Consider the following 18,117-nt stretch of genomic DNA (forward strand, 5'->3'; position numbering starts at 1 on the left):
TGGCCCTGTCATTTATTAGCTGTGTGACCTCAGCTAACATATTTCACCTCTCAGTGTCTCAGTTCCTTAACTATAAACTGGTTACAATAACAATACTACCTCATCGGGTTTGTCTGAGGATTAAACGACTTCATACATGTAAAGTTCTTAGAAGAGTGCCTGGCTGACAGGCTTAAATAAGGAAGCTTCTCAATAAAATATAGGACGGGCACATTTTATATACTTTCTAGAATGTTTGAAGTCAATCCATATGAACAAACCATATTAGAAAGATGAATATTTAAACTCTAAAGATAAATTTTACATTGTTAATTTACTCCAAAGTTTGATGAACTTCGCTTCTTTGTCACTAACATTTGTGCTTATGCTTTCTTCCATGAAGATGGGTAGCAGATGCATACATTTCTTTTGCATAGTGATGGCAAACATTGATTGAGCACTGATCATGTTCCAGGCCCTGTAACAGGGCTTTCTGTGTAGCAGTTTATTTTATCCTCACAAATACCAAAGAGTATCTCTTATTATCTCCAATTTACACATGAGAACACCACAGCTCTGGGAGGTCACATGGCTAGTCATCTACTAGTGCCAGAACAGGGAGTGAAAGGGTACATGTGAGAATGCAGGGATAAAGACTGAGCTCTTGAGAGTGGCACTATATCATGAAAGGGGCTAGATAGGAAATTCTGTTTAATATCTTTATTTCCTATTTGAAGAACCTAAGACCCAAAGCAAGGTAGTGACTAAGCTGAAGGTTTCTGTCACACCACTGTGCATTCTTCGTTTTTATTTCTGGACTAATCCTGGATTTATATTTTCCCACTTCTTCAATTTTGAGTAGAAAGAGAGAGAGAGAAAAAAAAAACATGTTTGCCCTGAATATATTTCTCTCCCACACATCCATTTTTTCTCCTTTGAAGTAGCAGCAACAGCTGCCAATGGAGGATCCCCTGGGCTTATAGAGCATCAGTCAGCTTCACAGATGAAGGCAAAGATGAGAAGACAGAAATCCTTCCTTTAAAGAACTTTGCAAATGTTTTTCATTCTAAATTCATTCTTTCATTAGTGAGTACTTTTAAGACAATATTGAAACCTCAAGGCAAAAATGACAAAGCACTGATTCTAGGACCTACAAGTGGTCCCTAATTGGTTGCCAAGGGCCAAATTGAAGGAGATTTAGGTGAAAGGAGATTCAGATCTCTATATTCTCTAAACCATTTTTTTTAATCTGTCTTTTCTTTTTAAATTTTATCATATTTATTGAGGGTGTACAACATGATACTTGATATACATATAGATAGTGAAATGGTTTTTTACAAGTATTCTCTACATACCATACAGTCCCTTCTACCACCCCTACGCTATTAGAGAAAAATTTGGCTAGCCAAAGGCAAGAAGAAGAAAAGATTGCTTCCATATTTATGTAGGGTTCCAGTGACCCGTGAAGCTTATCAACAGAAGACAGAATCAAAGTTGGAGTTAGTACTTCTTGGCTTAGACCAAAAGTGCTTGCATTCTACATGTGAAAAATGGAGGGAAAAAATACATGTAACTATAAGCATAATGTTTCAATACTTTTCACTATCCATTACCCACATATAGGTCCATCATGCACATGTAAAAACATACATGCAAAACACATTACTGGAATATATTGTACTGGTTTGTTTTGCAAGAATAGGCTCTACTGTATATTCACACTAAAAATGGTTTCCTTTTTAATCTGAGAGCAGGCCAGAAATTAAATAGTAACATATTCATTTATCCATTTATCTCATAAATATTTATTGTGAAATTACTGTGTGCTAAACACTCTTCTAGGTTAAGAATACCCCAGTAAAGAAACCAGGAATCATTTCTCCCTCATGGAGCTTGATTTCTAGTGGAGAAAACATAATAAGCAAGATGTATAAATATAATAGATAGCATGCTACCTAGTTCTAAGGAGAAAAAAAGTACCAGCAGCAAAAGACAATATAAAGCAACCAGGTGAAAAGTGTAGACATTTTAGATAGTGTGGCCAGAAAAGACCTTCTGAGAGATGACCTTGGGAGGAAGGAGAAAAAGAAGTGAGAAGATATTTGAGAGATTGCAATTCCACAAGAGAAGAGCAAGTGCAAAGGCCCTAAGGTGAAAGATTGCCTTGCATCTCTGAGAAACAGCCAGGGGCCCAGAGTGGCTCCAGTGGAGTTAACAAAGGGGAGAGCTGAAAGAAATGAAATCAGAGTGATAAGAGGAGTCCACATTATGCAGAACTTCATAGTGCAAGCTAAATGTTTTGGCCTTCACCATGAGAAAGACGGGAATCTAGGCATTGGAATAACATAATTTGATTTATATTTTAACAAGATAATGTTGGTGTGCGGCAGTAACAAATGGGCCGAAGTGATACAAAGGCCGTAACTCGTGACTTTTGTAACAATCCAGATAAAAGACAAGGGAGGCTTGAAGCAGCACAGTGGCAGTGGGGATGGTGCAAAATACTTGAATGTTGGATATATTTTGAGAGTAGACACTAGCTGACTGAATTGATAAGATGTGGAGGAAAAGACATTAAGATTGAAACTTAACTTTTTGACCTGAGCAACTTAACCATAGTGTTGCCAATTAACTGAAATGGGAAGATTGCAGGAATGGCTGCATGTGTATTTTTGTTGTTGTTTATTTGTTTGGTGTATTTTTGTTTTGCTTTCTTTTCTGGGGTTGGGGGAGCCATAACAGGATCTCACTTTTTCAATGTGCTAAATTTAATGTGTCTATTAAACACTGAAGTGGAGATGTCAAGTAGATAATTGGATATGCAGTTCTGAATTGATAGGAGAGGTCTGCTGGGAAAAAAATGAATTTGGGAATCATTAGCATATAGATGAGGAAGAATCAGCAAATGACACTAAGAAAGAGAGGTCATAAAATTGGAGGAAGACTAGTGAGTGTGGCATCCTGGAAGCCAAGTGAAAAAATTATTTCAAAAAGGAGAAAGTAAATTCTCATGAATGCTGCCCATAGGTTAAGAAAGTTGGGGACTGAGAATTGACTGCTAGATTAGCAATCTAGGGGTCACTGGTAGCCTGATGAAAGCAGTGTCAGCGGAGTGGAGAAGTGTAAACAAAAATGCAATTAGGAAGAGAGAAATTGAAGATGGTGAGTATAAACAATTCTTTCAGAGGGTATGCTGTAAAGGGAGAGTGAGAAATGGTGGAATTCCTGGAGAGAGAATAAGATCAAGAAAGTTTGTTTGCATTTAAAGTAGGAAAAGTATGGTGGTATTTGTGATGCTGGGAATGATCTGCTAAAGAGGGAAAATTTATTGACGTTGGAAAAAGAGGAAATAAGAGTTGTCTTTGAGTAGGTGAGAGAGATATAACCTAGGGCTGTCTACTCAAAGGGTGGGCCAAGAATTGCAGCATCAGCATCATCTGGGAGCTTGTTAGAAAAGCAAACTATTTTGTCCTGTCCTAAAGCTAAATTAGACTCAGGTGAGATCTGGAAATTTGGGTCTTAACAGGCTTGCAAGTAATTCTTATGCGTGATTGTCCAAAATAACTGATTTATTGCACAGAGGAGAGCTCTGCATTATCTAGGAACACAGTCAATTTATCCGTGGCAACCAAAAGGAAGGTAAACTATGTGGGCACAGGTGAGGAAGTAAGCAGATATGGTAGTGGGACCTTATGGAAGTTTTCTAGTAGTTACCTCGACTTTTCAATGAAGAGGGAAGCAAAAATAGCGATCAGTCCCTTTCCTCTACTTTGAATTCGGCTATTAGCCCCAGAGCCACAGACTGATGGTGTCATGCAGCAAAGTTGTATTATTCTCTTCACCCAAGGTGACTGAATTGCAAGACAGCATATACTCCAAGCTCCACTCAGCTACCCCCTTGCAAAGCTGCAAAACTTTCCTCCACCTTCTCTAGGCCTGATTGTTCCTTCAGCTGGTCTATTCCTTTTGGCTGGCTCAAATCATGGTATTTCTTGTCAAAAACAGGGTTGCCATTTATTTTGCATTTGACATACTACAGACACTTTCAAAATATGTCATCTCATTCTCTCAAATAACCATTTCACATTGGTACTTCTATCTTCATTTTACAGATAATAAAATGGAGACTGAGAGACTGACTTAGTCAATGGTATCTTTCTAGTAAGTGGAAGAATCTGGAGGACTATCCACTAAACTGCTTTTAAGGTGCCACAGGGGGTGGAGAGCTGTTTATGTACCTGGTCACTCTCAAACCACACCCCATCCAGGGTATCCAGCATTCCCCAAGTGATTTCAACACAACTACTCTGTCTTCCACCTTCTTCTATTTTATGTTACTCTTCCTATTTTTCCTACTTAACTTGCTAACAAGAGCCCACTGTTTTTTTCTAGAGGTCACTCTGGTTTAATCAGTCAATACAGTTCACTTTTCGATGTCCTACTCAATTGCTGTCCTTCTTCTTATCTCTTTTTTTCTTCTCCTCCTCCTTCTTCAATAATTTCTTCAACCCTATATTTGTACCTTTACAACTATATCTAATAAGCCACTTTTCCCTCTGCCTGAAGCCATTTACAAATTTAAATTTTGTTTTAAATAATAAATAAAGTACGAGTACACTATTTCTTCTTAAAGCTTCTACTGTTTAGCAAGCAATCTAAGTCTTCTCATTTTACCTAAAGTCAAACTTTTAGGTCACAATTACCTCATTAACTGTTTATTTTCTACCATATTTTATGTGGTCATCATGTTTTTTTCATGTATTTGATTTTTCATATCTACCTAGGTTGTGTCTTCTAGAACACATACATCTACCATACATACAGTCCCAAACTAGGAAATATATATTATTATATGTCTGTGCAGGGTCATTAAAGCAACATTTAACTTTTGCTCTACAAATAAAAGAAAAAAATAAAATTCTAATGACAGAACATGCCAATATTATATAAATTACCTATGAGTCATTTTCACGCAATGTTTATTTGCTTATTTATTATTTACTATATAAGTCTATCATGAAATATACTCTCTGGGTAATAAAAAGGACAGGCTACTATAAAAAATCTAATGAATAAATATATTAATCAATAGCTTTCAGCATTCCATGAGCAATAATGCACAATTGTAGGTTATATAGTTATTGATCCACTATGAAATTCTACAAAGAAAATAAGTGTGTAGTCAGATCACATTTTTTGTGAGATTATTAGATTTAGAAATATTTCACTATTTACTAGTGATAGAGAGATTTTGGGTTGTTATTTTTAAGGACTGTATAAGTAATTAAGTTTATAGTTTACCATGAATTGAATAAATGAAAATCGTGGTAGTTTTAAAACTGCATTTTTAAGTTAACCATTTTTTTCATACATGTAGGACACATTATACTCACTAGTCCATTAAGTTGTTGAGGCCTAGGGAAATTAATTCTTTTCTGAACTCTAGGTGTGGGGCACATTATCATCCAGTGACCCTCAGTACTACAGGTGATGCATAACAGCTGACAATAAATTCTATCTTCTTCATAAAGTTATGCTTCTACCTGTGTATCTTATTCTGATGATTGACACTCATCATCCAAACCCCAAAACTAAAAGTTCTCCCAGGTAATTTCCACTGCCTCACATTTATTCAGTCACTAAGGACTGCCAATTGTTGTGCAAACCTTTATGGAATTCATCCTTTTGAACCTCACTGACAGTTTATTATTTCAGGACCTCATCATCTCTTGCCCAAACTGTGAGAATATACCTCTAAGTGACCTTCCTGTCTCTGATATGCTTTGCATTCTCTGCAGCCCCCACCTGCCTATCCTGCATCATGAAAATGACAAAGCAATGATTCACAACATAAAACTAACAATCTTACTGCTTTGCTTTAAACTCTTGAATTACATACAAGATAAAGTCCAAACGCTTTTGGGTGACCCTGAAGCCCTGAGCTGGTCACAGCCAGCATTTCCAGCCTCATCTCATTGCCAGTGGTGATATCATTACCATTCACACTATGCTTGTGGAACTTCTGCAACTACTGGGTTGCTTGCCCTAAACACAGTCCGCTACTTCTAAATAGACTAATCCCTTCTCCCATTTGCAAACTAGGACTCAACTTTTCAAATGGATAGCACTTCAGTAGACTATGAGAGTACTGCAAACTATTTAGCTCTTTGCAAATTGCAGTTGTTTTAATTTCCCACAACTAATAATTATTGTAATTTGAGCTTTTCTACTTCAATGTGTATCATTTAAACCTGTTCTAAAAACAACACAGTTTAGCTTCTATGTTGTTCATAAACATCGCCGAATCATAAACTTTTACCATTGTTCTACTTCAATTCTTTAGTGTAGTAATTTGCATCTCTGGAAAATTACAAGAAGCATTCCATTTGTATTGTTTTTCTCTATTTCTTCTTTTCTTTATAATTTGCAAATCAGAGCACTGTTTTCCCCTGACATTCAATCTTATATTCTTCTAAAAATGCTACTATTTTGTGGGCTGATAGTTCATTAATAAGTATAATTACCATCTGCCACCTCAGTTCTTAAATTATCTAGTAATTATATGCATATTGTCTTTCAATTTTGGAAATTAAGCTCTTGAAAAGACACCCCCCTTCTTTAGTAAAGTAAGATAGAGTTCCAGGTGTATTTTTCAACATTAGATTTGTAAATCCACTTTGCTTTTCGTCATTACCACATTGTAATACTAATGTAAAATTTCACAGGGCTTTCTGCTAAGTATAATACATAAAATATTGTGTCTTTATTGGTTTTTCATATGGCATGATTTTTGAAAGAATAGAAAAGTAATAACATTTGGTTTTCAGGGCACTCTGGTTAAAAAATAAGAGTCGATTGAAGTCATTTGCATATATTTTGAAAAAATAAAATGGCCTGGATTCTAAGCTAATAGTTGCAAGGAAGATTTGAGGAGTCTCTTAGCATCCACCCCAGTTTAAAGCTGTTTTTGAGAATAAAGTATACACACACTATAAATATGTATCTCTTTCAATTTTATTAAGGACATTTTATTTATTTCTCCTGCCAAAACTATTTAAGAAAAATATATATCATTGGCTGAAGATTCCAAATACAAACAAGTCTAGAATTCTCCTAAGAAATTGAAACAATATTTTTCCTTTTTGTAACCAATTTCTTTTCATTTAATTTTCATTCATCCATATTTTGTTTTGTGTCTTCTCTTTATATTTTTATTTTAAAACACATATATTGGATAAGACAAAGACCTCTGATTTCTTTCATTTGGAACCTGAGATTTGGATGTGGGAAATTTATAGTATTTATGAAAATAATATAATAAAGTTACCCATAAACCCTGGATTCTATATACCACAATTGCTAATGGAATCTAATAAACAGATCATTGAATTTGAGAGCTGGAAGGGACCTTAGAGAGCATATTTTCCAACATCCTTATATTGTAGAAAAAACTGAAGCCAAGGAATCTTGTCACTGGCCAGTCACATGGCTAACTAGAGGAGAACAAATACTAGATCCTCAGACTTCCTGAGTCCAAGTCCTGTGCCCTTTATACTAAATCACATGTTCTCTCAAGTTACAGATTTTCCATATCAGTCCGTCATTCCTCACAAACTCAAAAGAGAGTTAACTGAGTTTCCTGTGTGACTGAACACCTACGAAGCAAAGCCTTCATTCTCAAAAGCAAAACTGGAAACACATATAAAATTTCTGTAACAGAAGTTTTTCTGCAAGGCTGCCTTTTCTCTTTTCTGTCTGTTCAGGTGTAAGATGCCTAAAGGTAATGTTTGCCACAAGCAGTAGCTATTAATCTTTGACTATATTTTTAAAGCACTGAGGCTAATTTTAGATTACTTTCTAAAAAAAAAAAAATTATCTCCTACTCTCAATATGATCATCTGGAAAATTATTTGCAGACTTTATTTTCATGTTCTGCCTAAAAGCACTCTGTCCTTGCCCAGAGAAATCTGTAGATATTAAGTTTGGTGTTTGAAATGTGCACTTTGGCAGACCTCCATTTAAAGGCGTATTTTTTTTTTTTTTAATGAAAGATAAAGAGTAGCTGATTATACTTACACAAACCCCAGAGGAAATGGATTCTGTTGATGGTAACTAACTAAAGTGGAGCTGGGAAAGCTCAAGTTTCCGCCTCCCTCCAACCTCTGCTCTCTGATAATTACCAACCAAGCCTATCAAGAATATTTTGTTTGATGATCCAGCAAAATGTCTGGTAAGGGAGGAAAAAGAAGGGCAGGGCACTTCCCACGAGGATGGGGGAAGGAGGTTCCGTAAGCTTTCCTGGGTGATTAGAGCTGGGGAAGTTGATCTCTTTTCATGCTGTAGATGTGGCGCGCTGCAGTCACGCCTCCCGCTGCCAGCCCGGCACCGGGATCTTAATCAGTCACTATGAAAACTCATTAGCTCCACAGCAATGAGTCCTCCACTGCTGAAGCTTGGCGCTGTGCTTAGTACCATGGCAATGATCTCAAACTGGATGTCCCAAACTCTCCCATCCTTGGTGGGACTGAACACCACGAGGCTGTCGACTCCGGATACCTTAGTAAGTTACTGCGGTGGGTTAGGCCATCTTGAGAAGTAAGTGCATTTAGTGGGCTTTGTTTTGTAAATTGCAAAGGCTAAGATTTTGCTTCTCCCTTTACAGGTCAGCTTCAAAAATGTAGTATCTATGTGGTAACTTTCATCATATTTATTTATTTATAAACACTTTATAGTTATACCCCAAAAATGGACTGCTTGAGAAACGAGCTATGAAAGAGAATACTAGAGTCATTAAATTCTTAAGGGTGAAAAGATTTAACTATATTACTTGGAAGCTTGGGCAATTCTTAAATATATATATATGTTTTGTTTCTTATTCTTTTACTTATTTTAATATCTGTAAAAATCTTCATAATTTTTCCTACAAAGTAAGCTACAAAGTATATTCTGTCAAATCTAGTTTTACTACAGCAGATTCTTCCTTGGAATGCAATGCCTGTGACTATTTGCAATGAATTCACTCAAAGAAACTAACATCTTTTAAGCATAAATGAATTAAAAAACTCGCCAATTTAAAGCCTGCTCAAAATTCCTTTAAGAAAGCTAAGAAACATGAACAATGGAAAACTTACTTGATAAAAACATCTTCCTGTATTTTTAATATTTTATGAAGACTTCCTATCACAAGACTATCTTGTATAATCTTCATTCATCTAAAATTAATGGCTTTTTAATCCTCCCTACATTTTAACAAAGTATTTCCTGATAGTTTGAAGCAAGGTTCAGTGAGCAACATGTTCGATATTTCAAAGAAAAATGAAAACTATTATTTTTTGAAATAGAAATTTACAAATTCAAATAAAAGAAATTTCTTAGAAAATAATTCCTCTGCCCTGAAATAAAAGGTACAGAAGCAAAACTAGGGGTTTTCTCTTTCATGTGGGTTACTCCAGTGGATCAGAAAAAGTCAGATATGGAAAGAAAAGTAGCCTTCCATTAGTTCCATTAGTAACTAATCATTATTAGTTACTAATAATAATCTATCAACCAATGTTACTTAACTGAGTACAGTCTGACCAAATAATTACATAATTTTCCAGATTCTCCCAGTGCTTAAGGCACCAGCAGAGCACATACGAACCACACTTTGACCTGCTTTTACATTTTCATTTCCCTTAGGCTACTTATGGAACCCCAGAGCCTCCATTGCTGAGATTCTCTTCCCTACCTGCATGAAGTGGCCTGGCAGGAAGGATTTAAAAGAGATTTGGAGTTATAAAGAAAGCAAGATAGACATCAATAAACAATTACAAAACATAAACTTATATTATCTAATAATTACTGAGCCAATTTTTTTTTTCAATGTCCAAGTACCGAATTTCAACATCATTGTTGAATTAACTCTTGCAGGATAATGAATGTAAACTGAGGTACTAATTAATGAGTTATATTTCAAACTTGGCACCTTGATTCTGACATGTACATTTTTTGTGTATATAGACATTGGCTTGGTTATTTTTTTATTGTTGACTGATGAGAATCAAATTTCCAAAATTATACGTGATTCTCTTAGGATTTCTAGTTATCTTGCAAGTGACTTAAATATCTTTACTCACTGATTGAAAAATTGTTAGTTGAAAAATATAAAGCATTGTTGTATGTATGTGTATGTTTTGACACAGACGATTCTTACTTTTGATTCCCCCCTCTTTGCAAAAAAAAAAAATAAATAACAAAAACAGAAAATGTAGAAAAGGTTTCACTATGGCTACTGAAAATAAATCAGTAAATGGTATTCACTGGAATGGAGAAAACCTTTTTTGGATGTTTCTTTGTTTTTATTTTAGGTATGCTTTACAGAAGAGCAATGTCTATGACATTTCTCTAATTATCCAAATGAGTGCTCATACTTTAAGATTCCCGTGGTGAAGAATGAATGCATCAGTATCTCTTAGACTAGGAACATAAAATGTTAATGCCAGAAAGGTGGAAACGATCTTAGAAACCATCAAGCCAGTTATGTTCATACTATTTTTAGCAGCAGATTTTTTTTTTGCAAATTTAATCCTATATGTGCTAAATATTTTTGAATAAAACAAAATGAAAATTCAAAATATAAAAGAGCTCATAGGTCAGATAATAAATGACTGGGAGAGGCATTTACTGGGCCTCCACCACGTGTTATCTCCCCACACAATCAACTCCTTGCCTCAGTCAAGCTATCGCCTTAGAAATATTAGGGCTCTTAAGAGCTTAGTTGGAAATATGACTGATCTAATTCAGCCTCATTATTCTACAAATGGGGAGACTAACTGGAAATATTTAAGCCACCAATCAGATTTCCCCCATGTGGTTAATGGCAGAGGCAAGTGTAGAACCAAGTTACATGACTACCTCCCTACTCAACAAAGCTATTTCACCATTGCTTTTGCCAGTCATTGGTCCTGTTGGTCCCTGGTACCCCACTAGGTTCTCACTACCCCTCTCAGATTGTTTCCATGTCCCTAGATTCTTCTTCTTTCCCTCCTACACACCAACACCTTCATCCTTTAGAGTATATTTTCTCATCTCCCTGGCCTCACAGAATTGGAGAAAAGCTATACTCTCAATCATGTCATAACCATTCCCAAAGTTTTTGCATTTATAAAGAATAAAAAAATCATCCTTTCTTGGCATTTTAGGCATGTGGCAAGGCAGTGAAAGCGGTTCTTTTGCTTAGGGGATTCTTCCTGCTGCCTCTCAAATAATTCTAAGGGACCCTTACTGCTGCTTCCACATGGAGGGCCAGCAAAACTCTTCCCTTAGATGGAAGGATTGACAGCTCCCTAGCTCACTAAGTATTGCTGTAAAGTAGTAAACCAGCTCTTCTCATCAATTTTCTCACTCCATGTTCTCACTTTAAACAGTATGAATGGGATGAGTTTGCAATATACCACACGCACACGTAGATCTTGAAATCTGAATGTTCATGGAATATGCAGAGGTTAAAAAAACAGATCAACATAAATACGATGGCTTAAGAAAAGCAGATTTACACAAATATGATCATAGTCCTTTTTTAGAATGATAGTTTCAAATGACCTGGAAAAAGAAAACCAGGAAAAATAGGGTTTAAATCATTGAATGGCAATTAAATCAATTTATGGCAGGTGCCTGTGAAACAGGGCACACCTGCTTATCTCAAAAGCTGAAAGGGGTTTTAAAATTTCCAGGATGTTTTTATTAGTAAGTAGTTAAATACAGCTCCTTATTAGGGAATAAGCTCCCTCTTGTTTTTCTCAGAATCTTGAAACATTCCTTTATCCTTCTTGTTGGCCCTGTTTTCTTTCTTTTTTATTCCCCTTCCAATCTATCCACTGGGCCCATCAGCCTTTGGAGGTATTGGTTTCTGAGCAGAGGAAGCCTCAGCTCTCAGAAGGCTCAGGCTCCCTCTGGCGCATCTCTTGAATGCAGAGTAACTTCCCCTTGCGGCTGAGCTTCTAAGAAATCCCTCATGCTGTGGGCTTCACACCAGGAAGACCCTGGGAAAGAGCAATTAAAAAAGTTGAGGACATTCAGCAGACAACTGCTGTTCTCAAATAGTCAGCCCTACTGCTGTGGTGGGAAGAGGCCTTGAAGGAACCTGTGGGCATGTCATTTGTTTTGGTACATTTTCAAAGGTCTAGCTGGCTTCTCCTCATGAATAACTACTTTGATGAGTTAGTCAATTTAAATTTCTATAAAATGAGTAGAATACCTTGAAATGAACTGTCAATGTCTTCTAAGTTTCTTAACCTCAATTAACCAATGTGTTTTTTTCCTGGATGAAGATATTTGATTTAACTGATTTGTATATGACTGTTTTTCCCCCCCAAATTCTGTTTTTCTTCCCTAAACTCAGGTAATGCTCATTTTGTGATAGGGCAACTGAACAAATTAAGGAGGGAAGCCAGGTGAGAGAACAGAATGGCAAATCTTGATGGTGACAGAGAATATGATCATTACTTTCTTATAGAAGAATCATCACATGGATAAGAGAGTAGATTTATTCTAGCTTAAGTGCCTGAAGCAAAAGTAGGGCCAAAGAAGGAAAACTGCAGAGAGAGAAGTTCGGCTCATGTCCCCTGCTTTTCTTCAGTGGAGGGGGCTGCCTGTAAAGCAGTGAAATCCCTTTCATGCAGAGGTCAAATGGAAACACAAGGAGAATTTGTAGATGTTCCATTGTGTGGAAAGACATGGGACTAAATATAACTTCTAAGGACCTTCCTAACTCTAAGTCATTGTGATTTCCAAAGGGCATAAGCAGAGGTGACCAACCTAAATTATTATTATTATCATTTTGAGGCAGAGTCTCACTCTGTCACCTAGGCTGTAGTGCCATGGCACTATCTTGGCTCACTGTAGCCTCGACTTCCCAGGCTCAAGCCATCTTCCCACTTCAGCGGCCCCCCTACCTCACCCCACTGAGTAGCTGGGACTATAGGCTACCATGCCCAGCTAATTTTTGCATTTTTCCTAGAGAGGAGGGGGTGTCTTTGTGTTGCCCAGGCTGGTCTCAAACTCCTGGGCTCAAGCCATCCACCTGCCCCAGCCTCCCAAAGTGTTGGGATTATAGACCTGAGCCACTGCACCCTAACCTAAATTTGATAGTCTTTGGTTTTTATTCATTATTATTATTATTGCTTTTATGGTTTTTTTTTCTTAAAGCCTGGAAGTTTCCTTCAGTGAAGAATATGTGTTTCTTATTCAGTCCTAAGTATTCTTATAAGTAATAGCAAGAAAACAGCTATGCAGTGACATCTTATATTAACACATCCTCCAGAACACAGCTTCTTTTGGCGTGGTCTGTCGACATCTCTCTAATTCCTATCCTCACATTTCTCTTGTCTCCACAGTTGAAGCCATTAGCATGCTAAACCTCATGTCACTCTCTGGGACCAAGCCTATTTTCAGACAGAAAATTTATCAGGGATTTGTCATCACTCAGGTGTCTCCACTCTAAATCAAATCAGTTTTAATAAACAGATTTATTTAGGCTTTATTTCCTCCATCTGTACACCACTTTCAGTAGCTATATCCCTTTTTGTCCTTTTTATGAAATACCCAGAAAATCAGGATAATACAAAAAAATCTAGCAATATTCAATCCATTGATTTTCTTCTGTTCAAAGGATCAGAATTCTCTTACTTTGCCTGTCCCTCCACCTGGACCCTGATAAATGATTGCCGTGCCTTCCACAGGAATATCTGACTATATATTGCAGAGCCTTTACTGCTATCTGTTCCTCTGGGGCACCAATGGCTACTTGTTCCCATATTGTTTGGATAATGCCCTCTACTTGCCTGGGCACATCTCTTCTCATCACTACAGTGGGGCCTGTCTTCTCTATAGCAGTGTTTATGGTTACTGGTGAATGGACATAGATGATCTACATACATTTATCCAAAGAGGATGAGCACAAAAAGCTCTGGGCTAAAAATTGGGGAAAGCTGGTATAAGTCCTATACATGGCATTAACTAAATGGATGACTTGGAAAAACATGTTTAAGTTCTTTGAGTCTTAGTTTCCAGTTTCCTCATAAGTAAATTTAAACACTGTCTGTTTCTAAGGATAGTTGGTTCAAGAAAAGTGAGACTAAAACAATAGAAGGGATTTTATAAGCAAAAAATCTGTTGAAATGCAAGGTAGTTTGATTATTTTTTACTTTTACCTGTCAAGCCTCAAGATCCTTCTTTCCTATTACAAAGCCCCTGAAGCTTTAGAACTGTCATACAGTAGCTTTATATTTATAAAGCACAGCTTTGTAATTAAGTTATAAGCAAATAATCCAGATTTGAAATACGATTGTTAAAACTATGATTTTAATTCTCCTATTTAGAACATTCTTAAATATTTTATGAGTATTACAATATTAAAAACTGCTCAATACTTCATTTAGTTCTTCCAATTAACACGAAAGGTTCAAAGAGAACTGCATCAGTTATCACTGTGATTATTAATGCTTTGGGTACCAATAAACTATATGTACCCTCCAGGTCTAAGCACTGAGCTTCACAGCAGTTCAGAAAATGCTACCAAGGTTATAAACATTATGTATGAAAGGGGATTAAAATAATTGATGGTGTAGTGTGGTGGTTAAATTTCACTCTCTGTTGGGAGGCTGAGGTGGGCAGATTGCTTGAGCCCAGGAGTGCGAGGTAGGCCTGAGCAACATGGTAAAACCCCATCACCAAAGAAGATACAAAAATTAACTGGGCATGATGGTGTGTGCCTATAGTCTCAGCTACTCAGGTGACTGCGGTGGGAGAATCACTTGAACTCAAGAGGCAGTGGTTGCAGTGAGCTGAGATCACCCCACTACACTTCAGCTTGGACAACAGAGCGAGATCCTGTCTCAAAAAAAAAAAAAAAAAAGTTTAAGTCTCTGAAATAAGACTCTCTGAGTACAAATCCCAGGTCTGCCTAAAATACAGATTTACACAAATCTCCCTACTCCCTAAATGACTTTGAACAAGTTCCTTCCTGTCTCTAAGTCTGTTTCCTCATCTGTATAATGGGCAGAATACCAACACCTAGTCCATAGGGGTATTATAATATTCAAAAGCAATAGCACATATGAACTGCCAGGTGATGAATAGAACTCCATTAATGATTGCTATTACTATTGCATGTTTTATTGACACCTGAATAATTGCTCTTATATGTTAAAATTGGAGCAAGTCTTTTCTTATGGGTATCCAAAAAACTTCTAAATACATCCTTCCATCAGAGATCTTAGTGGGTTTTATTTTGACTCTCTTTTCAATGCCAGCATGGGTTCCCTAAAAGAGAACACTAGAAACACTCATAAAGCTTCTTCTATTTATCACTGACCCCAACACAGAGGTCTCTATCAAAACCCACAGGACTGTCAAGCACTCATCTTTTCTATTAGGTTTTTTCCTCTTTTGAGTTACCTTTTTCTTGTCAAAAAGGTGACTTTTTATAGTTTAGATCATTCAAAGTAGCTCTGTAGTAGATAAGGTCATGGCTCTTTCACTGATTCTTACAATAAGACAATTGGAAGTACAAACAAGTCTGGAGTCTTTAGTTTTATTGAACTGACACTTCAGGGGAAATGCTAAATGAACATTAAACCCTCTTCACCTTTCCCACTTCCCTGGTTCCAGAGAGCAACTGACATGGAGTTCTGTCATGATGAGCTCCACAGTAGTTAGCCAAACACTTGGCAAGGGCACATCAATATTAATGCTGCCAGGTTTAATAATCAGTGTTTGGACTGCTGTTAAAATATTTTAATATTATAATTAGGTGGCCTCTCATCCTTTGTCCAATAGATTAATTTATCCTAGTGACAAGCCTCAATTTTCTGGCATATTTTAGATTTGCGTCCAATGTTAGGAGAAGCCCAGCTAAAACTGCAGGGCTTATGTCCAGATATATCAATCGCATACTGTTACTCAACTTGAACCTTTAATTATATCATTGAAATTACTCTGCTAAGCTGTTTCTATATCCATTCTGTGGGTAGTCTGCATTTTAAAAAATAATACTAAAAGACTAACCCAGTAATCTCTAAGATCTTATCTAATTTGAATAATGTATAATTCTAAGTATATCTTTCCATCCTAACTGGATATTCAAGCATAAGAGCTAGAAAGAAGGGATGGGGATGATGTTAACAAGTCTGACCGCCAAAAATAAAAGGCAGCATTGGAAACATCTATGAACTAATTTTTTTAAAGGAGTTAGAAAATAAAACATTAAAAAGATATGTCTGGTACCATTTCCTTTATGTAATAGATCAAGGATGATGACTGTGGTATCATCATGAGTTTCTTGAATTTATAATTTTTAACATCCCCAATATTTGCTCATGATTGTTGTTGGAAGGCCTATCAGCACCTAGAAGTAGTTGTCATTAAAGCTTTCAGAAGAAAAAGACCTTTGTGGTGGTTTATGGTATATGATGAGCTGGAACCCAGGACAAAGTATACAGGAGATTGTGTCTCTTCTGCTGTGAATTCTAGAGACAGAAGACTCTACACACTATGGTAAATCTGTGGAGAAAGAAGTCAGCCTGGTTCATGCTTTAGTCACTTTAAAAATTTGCTCCTGGCCCAGTGTAGTGGCTCACAGCTGTAATCCCAGCACTTTGGGAAGCTGAGGCAGGCGGATCACCTGAGATCAGGAGTCTGAGACCAGCCTGGCCAACATGGCGAAATCCATCTCTACTAAAATAGCTTCTATCTGTATAATGAAAAGAACTTTTTAATGGAAAATCAGGAGAAGCTAGAAAAATAAAACCATCAAGTTTATTAGTACAGACACTTCTAGTTTACAGAATTTCAAGTCTACTTGTGGTAACTTTCTTCCACTGAAATTTATTTATGAAAATAAATTTGTTTGGTGTACATTATTTGGAAGTCTATTGATGTTCTAGCTGAAAAATGATTTGATAAAAAATAATAATGCTCATCTTTGTGCTTGATAGAGTCTACTTGATAGGTCAAATAGGAAATATTTACATTTCTAATAGCTAGGCTGGGTGCAGTGTTTCACGCCTGTAATCCCAGCACTTTGGGAGGCCAAGGCGGTTGGATCACATGAGCCTAGGAATTCAAGACCAGGCTGGCCAACATGGTGAAACCCCATCTCTACTGAAAATACAAAAATTAGCCAGACATGGTGACACATGCCTGTAATCCCAGCTACCCAAGAGGCTGAGGCAGGTGAATCGCTTGAACATGAGAAGCAGAGGTTGCAGTGAGCCTATCGGCTGATGTGGGAGGATTGCTTGAGCCCAGGAGGCTGCAGTGAGCTGTGATCTCACCCCTGTACTCCAGCCTGGGTGACAGAGTGAGGCTTTGTCTGAAAAAAAAAAAAAAAAGCTGCATATAAGCTAATTGTTGAAATGAGATATGTGAAAAGCAAATGACAATTCTAGACAATATACATTAAATACCTAATGAATAGGACAGACAATTTCTTCACAACAGGTAGAAATCACAAGGGCTGAATAAATTGATGGTTTATAAAGGAGGCATTCCAAGCAGGAAAAATGAAATGAGTGACATAAAAAGACATGAATCAACATGGCATGCTTGCACGATGCACACAGACCGATTTGGTTAAAGGTTTCTGTTGGATGGTACAGAAGATAAATCTAGAAGCATAAATCGTAGAAAAACTGCAGTAGAACTGGAATATCATCCCTTCACATTTGAGTTCTAAGAAGGTAGAGTGATAAGTGTACAGAAGTTATTGGGAAATCAATTTGGCAGACTCTGCCAAAAACTCTAAGGCCTCTAAGAGTCTGCATTTCTTGCAAAATAGTGCTGGTCTAATTATTTTTACCATATGTCGTCAATGATCTCTTTTCCACTTTATTAATAATTAAGCCTTCAATATATGGGAAACCTCCTTGAAATAGGACTTTGTTTCAGAATGTCACACATAAATTATAATTCGAAAATAATAATATTAGTAATTGCCATTTACTGTTAAGAAGATCTTATGTAGAAAGACGAGTAATATGTAATTAAGTAGTTACTAGATGCTTCTAAAGTTGCATTAAAATGTCACAAAATGGAAAAAGCATTGGGAAATAGCATGAGATCAAAATCAGTTACTAATATGGCACCCAAAGACAAGAAAGG

The 18,117-nt window shown here is 36.7% G+C and overlaps 1 protein-coding gene across 2 annotated transcripts in view; it reads left to right on the plus strand.

Moving 5' to 3' along the window:
• The window catches only part of OLFM3 (olfactomedin 3), a 205,189-nt gene that overhangs the window by 152,258 nt on the left and 34,814 nt on the right, over positions 1-18,117 (plus strand). The window contains exon 1 of one of the 2 annotated variants that reach the window (XM_012500368.1): positions 8,304-8,539. The exons of the other annotated variant lie outside the window; for it this stretch is intronic. Coding sequence (XP_012355822.1) covers positions 8,411-8,539 — 129 coding nt within the window. The 5' untranslated portion in view covers positions 8,304-8,410. Of the gene's footprint in view, positions 1-8,303; positions 8,540-18,117 lie in introns of those variants that run through there. 2 annotated transcript variants of the gene reach the window in all.

This window comes from Nomascus leucogenys, chromosome 12 (genome assembly GCF_006542625.1).
Source record: "Nomascus leucogenys isolate Asia chromosome 12, Asia_NLE_v1, whole genome shotgun sequence".
Lineage (NCBI taxonomy): Eukaryota > Metazoa > Chordata > Mammalia > Primates > Hylobatidae > Nomascus > Nomascus leucogenys.